General features: G+C 55.3%; 1 protein-coding gene and 1 long non-coding RNA gene across 2 annotated transcripts; both read right to left on the reverse strand.

The window, feature by feature from the left end:
- Positions 1 to 9: 9 nt before the first annotated feature.
- LOC142872949 (uncharacterized) lies at positions 10 to 1,603 on the reverse strand. The gene is made up of 3 exons (XR_012921058.1): positions 1,491 to 1,603; positions 522 to 851; positions 10 to 139 (listed from the first exon to the last, which is right to left on the reverse strand). It is a non-coding gene; the product is annotated as an uncharacterized LOC142872949 (long non-coding RNA).
- A 1,295-nt stretch (positions 1,604 to 2,898) lies between these two features.
- LOC105883166 (GTPase IMAP family member 5) lies at positions 2,899 to 8,796 on the reverse strand. The gene is made up of 3 exons (XM_012786141.3): positions 8,571 to 8,796; positions 5,267 to 5,315; positions 2,899 to 4,706 (listed from the first exon to the last, which is right to left on the reverse strand). The coding sequence occupies exons 2-3, from the start codon at positions 5,307 to 5,309 to the stop codon at positions 3,823 to 3,825; spliced, it is 927 nt and encodes a 308-aa protein (XP_012641595.2). The 5' UTR covers positions 5,310 to 5,315; positions 8,571 to 8,796; the 3' UTR covers positions 2,899 to 3,822.
- Positions 8,797 to 9,737: the final 941 nt, after the last annotated feature.

A 9,737-nucleotide genomic window follows, 5' to 3' on the forward strand; every position in this document is an offset into this window, starting at 1 on the left:
AGCGCAGGGTCAGCAGGCGGGAAATGCAGGAACTGGGAAGCGCTGAAGCAGGGGCAAAGGGCCAGGTGGTGGATATCTTGGACTCAGCAGAGCGGTGGACTCTCAGCTACTCGACTCTGCCCTTTGTGAACAAAGTTCTCTGAAAAGGAATTTGGAGGGAAGAGACTTGATTCCAGTGAACAATTTGCCAACCGGGGGGAGGCAGGCTCCGGTATGAAGGTGGATTCCAAAGAACAAAGAGGGAGCTGGGGTTTTGTAGCAAGAGTTCCCGCCCAGGTTCCCAATCAGGTCCATCTGTGCGAATGAAGAATTGGCATTTACTTAGTTCTGATGGGTCTATACAGCTGAGCCCTGAGAGGCCCAGGGCTAAACAGCCAGGTGGGTTATTTGGGAAACTGAGAGAGCCTGTGTGATCTCTAGTCAGCAAATGGCCGCTTGGCTGTATTTTAAATTTAGGCCCAGCTTGCCACCGGGAACCCAACTGGAAGGATTAGCTCTCTCAGGCTCACGTGTGTTCTCACCTTGTAGGCAAAAGCCACCATGAAGAAGATGCAGGTGATATGCCACGCTGCAGCCCCGAGGAATTTTACGAGCAGTAAATTTTGAATTTCACATAATTTTCACGTGGGCAGATGAAACATTATTCCTCTGAGTCTTCAGCCCCTGAGACATGTAAAAGCCCTTCTTAGCTCACAGCTGCACTCGGCCGGCAGAGGGCCAGATTTGGGTCGGGTGCTGTGATCGGTTTCAGAGTAAACTCTGCGCCGCTCGCCGTGCCGCGTTGTAAAGCGACATCTTCAACTGCAAACTCCATACGGTCCAGCACAATCTCCTGTGATGTCCGCAGAAATCTGGGGGAAAAGGTGGTGTTGCACGTTTTTTAATTTCTTTTCTTTTCTTTTATTTCAGCATATTACAGGTGTACAAATGTTTAGGTTACATATATTGCCCTTGCCCCACCCGAGTCAGCCCTTCAAGCGTGTCCATCCCCCAGACGGTGCACACCGCACCCGTTATGTGTGTATACCCAACCCTCCTCCCCTCCCATCTGCCCAACACCCGACGAATGTTATGACCACGTGTGCACTTAAGTGTTGGTCGGTTATTACCAATTTGATGGTGAGTACATGTGGTGCTTGTTTTTCCACTCTTGGGATACTTCACTTAGTAGCACGGGTTCCAGCTTCCAGCTCCAGGATGATACAAGAGGTACATTTTTGTTTAAGAGACAGGCGGGAGTGCAGAGAGCAGCGGCCATTCACTGGTGCAATCATAGCACACTGCAGCCTCGAACTGCTGGGCTCAAGTGAGCCTCCCCCCTCAGCCTCCCGAGTAGCTGGGACTTGAGGCGGGCACCACCGCACTGGGCTCCGGCGTTCCATATTTCGATGGCAGCAAAGGGAAGAAGGCAGACTCTGGGGTGAAATACGAGCAGAGCTTGAGCTTCAGTGGAAATGGAATCAGATGAGTCCGTGGGATCCCTCCCGCACCTGCTCCTTGTGGGTAGCTGCTGGCGTCTCTGACCCTCCGTGCCCTGGAAGGGAGACCTGCCGTCGTCCTGGGCGGCCTGTGACGGATGGGCGAGTGACAAGTATAGGGTGAATCTGAGGAACTCCACTGCGATGCCTCTTAGTGCCCTTCTCCAGCCCCACCGTTGGCAACGAAGCCCCAGCGTGGCCTCTGCGGCGCCGACTCCTGCGTCTAGCACAGACCTAACTCCAAACGCGCGCAGAGTGTTAGGCCTGGCAGCGCAAGGCGGCTCCACAGACATTTACTGCACGAGTGCTGGGTGTCGGGGTCGGTGCTCGGCGCCAGGAACGTCAAGTAAAGAATACCAGGTTTGCGCGCCACAGGAGTTACCATGGGCTGGGGGGTGAAGGCATGTAGCAATGGAGTTATAGGAGGAGGCTCCTTTTGGAAGTGATGTCGGCAAGAAGGAGACCGCAGCAGGCTCTGCAGAGGCTTCCCAAGCCGCGGTGGTGACGACGCTTCGGCTCACCAGGGACGTGCTCACCTCCCAGGGGAAGTCACCAGAGGCTGAGGGGCCGCGAGGATCAGCACGTGGGCGGAGGGTGCAGGGAGAGACACAGCTGGGCAGGGGCGGGGGGACCTCCTAAACAGCAGGAAGTCGCTGGAGGCCGTTGGGCAGGTTGGTGTACCTTGGGAAGGGCGGTGGCGGCAGCGTGGTGGTTGGGTTATGTAAGCATCGTTCTGGAGACAGGGATGACGTTTAGAGGGAAAGAACTCCGTATCGACATCAGGACCTGCGCTACAACAGCAATGGGGACGAAGAGGACAGATAGGGGACACCGAGGAGCTGGGTCAGGCGTCACGGCCAACAACCGCAATACCACTCAGGGAGGGGACCCGGTTCTGTCCTGGGGGACCCTTTGAAACACAGCCCCATTCACTGCAGTGGCCCTTCAGGGAGAGAGTGGACTGAGCAGAGAGAGGCGAGGGTTGGGTGTGGATGTGCTCATCGGTTCAGTAGCCCAGGGCTGGGCTCAGCCTCCCTCCAGGGAAGGCATTCTGACTAGGTGTAAACCTGCCCCGAGCAAGTGTCAGGAGCCGGGCTGCAGGAGCGGGGCCTCCCTCCAGGCTGGGGCTGGTTCATTCCCAGGCCTCTGTCCGCTAATGGGGGTCACTTTCACTGTGAGCAGAGTCCCTGGTACCCAGCTGGCATTCCTGCCATTGTCCTCCAGGGGGACAGAGCTGGAGAGTTGACCCAAGGACAGGCATGACTGTTTGCCAAAGTGATTCCTTGGCGAGTGTTCAAATGTGAGCTCTGTTGCTCTCGGGCTTCCTGCCAAATTGTGCACCGAGAAACAACCCCCCCCCCCCCCGCCTGGAGGTGAGCACATTTCCTCTGCCCTCTCCCACTCCCATTTGTCAAAACAATCCAACCAAAAGTGTTTTGCTTTATTCAGAGGTGAGCAAACGTCTACTACATAGCAAGCACTTTAGTAGGAGAGGGAGAGTATCCTAATTCCAGGAACAAGAAAAGACAAACCTATTCGTTTGTCCTGGGTGCCATTTCCTCAAAGGGAGCATGAGCACAGGGTAAGAAAGGAATAGTCCAGATGTTTCCAAATGCAGGCAAGAGACCTGAAACTCAAATAGCTTAAACAATTAGGAAATTTCTTGGCTGCCATGACTGGAAACGCAGAGAAAGGGTGGGCTGGCTTGTTCCATCTCTCAGTTCCTCTTGGCAGTGCTGCCTTCAACCTCAGGTTGGGGCACAACCACTGGCAAAACTCCAAGCATCACGCCCACACCAACGGTGCCCAGCAGAAGAAGAGAGACTGCCTCTTTCTGTGGGTCTCTGCCAGGAAAGGAGACCCCTCCGCAGACTTTTACCTCTCCTCACTGGGCTGCACGGGTCAGGCCAGTTCCTGAACCGTCACAGGCAAAGAGAACGGGTCAGGCTCCTGGAGCTGAGGCCCCGGCTCACGTGCGAGGGCTGGAGCCCTGAACGCAGCCGTATTTTGACAGGAGGAAGCTGCACAGAAAACAAGCAGTGTCCTCTGCAGACCCGAGAGTCTGTTTCTGAATCGATAGTGCTTAGAACAGGGTGCTCAAACTTATTAAACAAGGGGCCAGTTCACTGTCCCTCAGACCGTTGGAGGGCCAGACTATAGTTTAAAAAAAAAAAAAAAACTATGAACAATTTCCTGTGAACACTGCACATATCTTATTTTGAAGTAAAAAACCAAACGGGCAAAAACACCCGCATGTGGCCCGCGGGCCGTAGTTTGAGGACGTCTGGCTTAGAACAATGAAGCCAGGAGGTGATACTTCAGAAATGCTCTAAAATACAAAGCATTAAAGATGGTGAAAGATGATTAGGAAAATAAGAATAATAAGTAAGCTGCACCAAACAACAACGAACCAAGTCTCATAATGCAAAGCCGTCCAGTGTCCGGCCCTGAGGAGCGCCTTGCACACCCAGTTCCTCTCCTCCTCCCTCAGCTCCCGCTTGTGCTTCTCCACCTGCTGCTTCACCTTGGCCAGGTACTGCCCGTAGGCTCCGTGGTCTTCGTGGCAGGCACCGTCCCTGCGTCGCCAGAGCATCTGGGCCTCGAGGAAGAGGCCGTTGGTGTGGAAGGAGCCCTCGCACTCCCGCTGCAGCCTCTCCACCAGGGCCATGAGCTCCGCCAGCTGCCACTCCTGCTCCTGGCCGCCCGCCCGGTTGTTGAAGCCGCAGTACCGCCTCCCGCACTCCCGCACCAGCCCCTGCAGGCTGCGGTTGTCCGTGCCCGCCACGTAGTCGCTCAGGGGCTCGCCCCCCAGGTCCTCTTTGTGGGTGAAGAGGATGACCGCGTGTCTCATGGCCCCTGCCCCAAACACCTCCTTCACCCTCCTCACGGCCGCCGTGTCCTGGGCCGTGAAACGCCCCAGCTGGGTCACCAGGAGCAGCACGTGGGGCCCCGGGGCCGAGAGCAGGTAGCAGTCCCCGATGTCCTTGCACGTGTCCTGGGCCTGGGCCTCAAAGATGGAGGGTGTGTCCACCACCAGGATGTTCCTCCCGTGCCATGTGCCCGTCTCCGCCTGGCACGCCCTGGTCACCGGCTGGGCCGCCAGCTTGGACTCAAACACTGGCTGCCGCAGGATGCTGTTCCCAGTGGCGCTTTTCCCGCAGCCTGTTTTGCCCACCAGGATGATCCTCAACGGTGATGATCCTGGGGTTACAATGCCGTCTCCCCGGCCTGTTAGAGAGCATGGAAAGTTGATGTTCGATGAGTGCTTTCTGAAGAGGAGGAGAGCAAAAGACAAAAAGGAAAAACCCAGAACTGACATCCTGAATCAACGGGGACACCGCACCCTCCGCTCCCACCCCGACACCCGTATCCAGAGAATGGGGGAACTCGCTCGGGGGGTGTGGAATAAGTCACTCCAGCTGGCCAGAGTCCTGGGGACCTTTCCTTCTGGGACTGCCGGATCTGCCCCCTTTGCAGAGCCTTTGCGGGCCCAGGGCCCACGCGCTGCCGCGGCCGCTCAGAGCTTCCTCTGGCCATTCCACTTCCCCCAGCCCTGCCTGGTCTCTGTTTGCACAATGACAGAGTTTTGTGTGAAAAACTTGCCCTCACTAAGGAGAGCATGATAGCTAGTAGCTTAATATGTGCTATGTCCTGGGAGGAAATGCATTTTGTTTGTCTTGGGGTGAATATAGTCTGGCGCCTCCGCCTGCCAGGTGGGAGGTTCGCCCCAGGGCTGAGTCTGCGGCCCTTGGCTGAGCTGAAGAGTCCTCCTGGTGCGGCCTCCTTACCTGCAGGGAAGGTACCTTCTTCGGCCTTCGGAAGCCCTTCCATTTTGTTCTATGGGGGGAAACATACAGCGTGTTCACACTGGAGGTGGGTGTAATAGCCAACACAAAACACCACATTGACATTTGATAGATGAGGAAGTTGAGATAACGAAAAAATCCCTACTCCAGGTCTGCCGACCCTCAGACATTCCCAGCAGTGGCCTGAGCTTCCTGCTGGAGAATGTGCAGACAGCCCCGAACGTGAGCCCAGGCACGTGTTTCCCACGACCTACTGGCCAGGGGGAGGCGTGGAAATGCGCCGTCTGCCCAGACGACCAAGACGGCCAGCCAGCCATTCCCTCCTCATCAGCTGGCTGTCTGGGGCTCTCGTCTGCCTTTAGGGTCTTAGGGCAGGTGTGCAAACTAAGGTTTGTCTGGCAAAGTGTTCCCCTTCAGTATACTCACCAAAGAAATTCTTCCCTAAGTTTCCAGGCGATGGTGGCACAAAGGGTGACCAACCACCCTGGTTATGCCAGGACTGAGAGGATCCCTTGATCAAAGGACTTTCAGTGCTGGGCCTGGGGCAGCCTGGGGCACCCTGGCAAACCAGGGTGAGTTGTGCAACCCAAGAGTAGGGATTGTCATGAGTCCCGGTAGGGGGCGGGAGGGTAGGGTACATAACTGGAGGGAAGAACTGATTTGCTGGGCGTTGTTAGGGACCGGCTTCCTGCACCCCGCCAGGCAGACGAACAAAGACACCAAGGATGCAATCACTCAAGAGGAGCTTTATTTTCTGGCTAGCCAGGGTCCAGGCCCTAGAGTGCCAGCGCAGTGGTCGCTCTTACAGGAAAGGACCCTGACCAAAGCTAGGGCTCCCCTTTTATCCCCCCTCCCTCTTGAACACCCGCGCTGCACAAGCTGATTGTGTGTGTTAGTCTTTAAAATGATTGGTGGACTGGTAGCCCGCCGGTGGCAAAGGGGCCTTTCTTCCTTTATCTGGCACCATACCCATGCGTCTAGCTGCAAGCAAGCGATTCTCAGAAGCAGAAATATGCGTTTAGCCGATAGCTCTAACTTTGGGCCCCAAGCTAGCAGTTTCCAGAAGCCGATTACTCCTCCCCTGGGCCAATTTTCTGTTATCCGGGCTCGCACAAGTGAGCCAGCAGCTTTGGGCTGCAACCAGGCCCTTACAGCGTTAGCACACCACCCGCTCCTCCCAACTAGGAGGACGCTCAGACTTCCGGGGTTACGTACTACAAAAGTGACACGAAACCAGGTCTGTGCCCGAGACAGGGGTGACAGCTGTCGGGGTGATGCCCCTCCCCCCCGGCCGGCACGTGCCGCCACCCAGGCCACGCGCCCCCCGGCGACCCTGCGAGAATGCAGAATCCAGCCTGCGCAGAAAGGGAAGTGAAAAGGGGGCTTCTTCCTGGACACACCGAAGCGGTCTCAGGTTCCTTATTTATTAGTGTCTTTCTGAGGATTTTTTCCGCTCCAGTGGCAGAGCTGCCTCTCCAGCCCCAACCGCTGCTCCTCCCGCCAGAGGCTGTCCAGGTTTTCCGGGGACACCCCGCCCCCACTCGGCCCCGCAGGTCACCCCGCCCACCCTCCCGCCCCCACTCGGCCCCGCAGGTCACCCTCCCACACCCCCCTCCCGCCTCCCGCCCCCACTCGGTCCCGCAGGTCATCCCCCCACCCCCACCCCCACTCGGTCCCGCAGGTCATCCCCCCACCCCCCCCGCCCCCACTCGGCCCCGCAGGTCACCCCGCCCCCCCACCCCGCTCTGTCCCGCAGGTCACGCGCCCAAGGGCGCCCCTCCGCCCAGACACCGCTTGCTCAGTGCCGCCCCCAGAGCCGGTTGGTGGCCAGCCATCAGCCCACCGCGCTCACTGCAGATCCATCCATCTTTCCATCAATTCACTAGAAATGTTATTAAATACCTCTATTTATCAGGCGTTTCTCGCCTTTGGAGGATGGTTGGACAAGTTTAAAGACCATCTGCCGCCCGGGCGCGGTGGCGCACGCCTGTAGTCCCAGCTACTCGGGAGGCTGAGGCAGCAGGATTGCTTGAGCCCAGGAGTTTGAGGTTGCTGTGAGCTAGGCTGACGCCACGGGACTCTAGCCGGCCTAACAGAGTGAGGCTCTGTCTCAGTCAATCAATCAAAAGACCATCTCCTGCCCCAGACTGGGAAAGCAGCACCTGTGAGCTAATGAGAGTAGCGAATACCTCCTCCGTCCTCCTGGGAAGCCCGCGGGCCATGGACACTCCTGTGCAGGACCCCAGAGGATGGGGTGGGGGTGGGGTGGGGGGTGATGGTCGCCCGGTAGAGGTGGGGCCCTCCCTTGGACACACTGTGAAAGGCTCTGACACCGCTTGGCTGACCTTGTGCAGACTGTCTCACTCTAATTTGCCAAAAGTACTACTGATGCTCTGCTACGTCCCTGTCCCTCACGAGTGTCCAGACGACAGTGGCATGCTGATTAAGAAAACATCGTGTGCCCTGTGAGAATCCGCCTCTGCGAAAGGGCTCCCAGTCAGAGTAATTTCTCAGTACTAATGCCCTGGTCGTTTATAACTACATTCTGGCTAACCAGGAGGTTTTAACTAATTCTTTTTTAAAAATTTTATTTCTTTATCAGAAAAAAGAAAGCAAACGTTTTATGTGGGCAAATCAACTTGAGTCCTATTCCTCAAATTGTTCTCCCCCCTTTAAAATGACCTTCGCCACCAAGTTGAGCGTGTAGTCAACAACAAACAGCAACGAGAATGAAATAAGATTGAAATCCAAAGGTGAATTTTCAGCCTGTTCTTCAAAGGGCACCCCAGGACCTCTGGGGGGCTGGGCAGGGGGCAGGGGAGGGGGTTCAGGTGATCTTCCCTTGCCCTGCAATGTGTGAGGAAACCCGTATGTGCACCCAGCCAGGGCACAGCAGTCACTATGTGCACATACGAAAACGCTTTTGCACAAACACAAGAAATAAGCTCCTTGTATCACCAAAGGGACACACCTGGGCTCATTCTGTACAAAATTTTAGGTTCTGAAAAATACACCACCAGTAATACTTTCAGTTTGCACCTATTTGGGACTTAGAGTATATAACTCTTGGTCATAATATAGGAATAAGGAGATTGAGGCTTAGAAAGGTCACAGCGCCTTCTCTAGGTTGGCACAAATTGTTACTGGCAGGAATGAGGAGGGAGGGAGAGAGGAAGGGGGAGAGAAGGAGAGAGAGAAAGCAAGGGGAAGGGAGGGGAAGGGATGGAAGGGAGGGAAAGGAGAGGAGAGGAGAGAGAATGAAAGAAAACAAAACAAGTCCTGTTACCTGGTAGGTCCTAGACTATCTGGCCAGGTCTGCAGAGGGTCTTGGGGCAATCCTCCCTCCTCTCCTGGGCAGCCTCTCTCATTGGTTTCTAGTCTCTTCATAAAAACACAAGAGCAGTGAGAGATGAAAAAACTGTCCACAAATTTTGCCTGTCAGATAGAAGGACCCTGTCCCCTGGGGACAGGAAAAAAACAATGTGTGTGGGTTTCCTCTAAAAGCTGTCCTCAGAAAGTGACCCAGAAGCCCTCAGAAACAGCCACAGGAAGAGGTTTAAAAAAAAAAGAAAAGCAGCTCTGTTTCCTTTTCCCCACTGCACCTCTGCAATGCTCTGTGCAAAACAAACTCTCCACCGGAATAAGCAGAACAGTAACCCAACGAAGCCAGTGGACATCTACAGCCTGGCTGCACCCCCCTCCCGCCACCAGCTGCCTGTCACTGGCCCAAATGGGACCAACACACATTTGCCCACCCCTGCCATTTACCTTTTTCCTATAAAGGTAGTTTCTTATGTGGAATTCTAGAAGGCAGTGAGGGCTGAACCCAAGGGGCTCTCCAGGTTCCCGTGCACAAGGAGCAGGCATTGAGACATTCTGTCTCCCTCTCATTTCTCTGCCAAATGCCCTGCCCTTGCGTTTCCCACCTCTGAGCGGGAAAAGAAGGCTTAGTAGGTTTCCCCACCCAGGAGGACATCATTCCCACAGGAACCAGGGAGACATCTGACCCACCCGTGGTGAGATTTAGGAAAAGTGACAATGCTTACTTAACCGGGGGCTTGGCAGAGGAGGAGGGGGTGCCCTGGGCCCCTCACACTGCCATGGCTAACACCACCCCCCTCCACATCCTGGCCCCCAACCCAGCCTCTGTGTTGGGGGGATGGGGCCTGGAGCTTCTCTCTAGAGACTCTCAGGTGAATGGGGCAGAGCTTGATCACTTACTTGCGTGTTTAAGTTCGGATTAATTTTTTAAAGATACTATAAGCAGGAAAGTGAGATACAAGTAACTCATGGTGTCTTGTTTAGTTTGGAGAGGTGGGCAGCTCTACAAACACAACACATAGACAACACACAATCACGTTTTGCAATGATAATCAGGATTGACTTCCCAATTGTCCTCCCATGTTGAGGCTGTATTTTTAACTTTTCAAATAATAATAGCTATTATCCTGAG

This window comes from Microcebus murinus, chromosome 9 (genome assembly GCF_040939455.1).
Source record: "Microcebus murinus isolate Inina chromosome 9, M.murinus_Inina_mat1.0, whole genome shotgun sequence".
NCBI classification, from domain to species: domain Eukaryota; kingdom Metazoa; phylum Chordata; class Mammalia; order Primates; family Cheirogaleidae; genus Microcebus; species Microcebus murinus.

Bases quoted from the DNA above. Each gene is read 5' to 3' on its own strand.
- LOC105883166 (XM_012786141.3), bottom strand. From the start codon at position 5,309: ATGGAAGGGCTTCCGAAGGCCGAAGAAGGTACCTTCCCTGCAG. The intron at 4,707-5,266 runs GTAAGGAGGCCG...GCTCTCTAACAG, and splicing joins AGAAGGTACCTTCCCTGCAG to GCCGGGGAGACGGCATTGTA.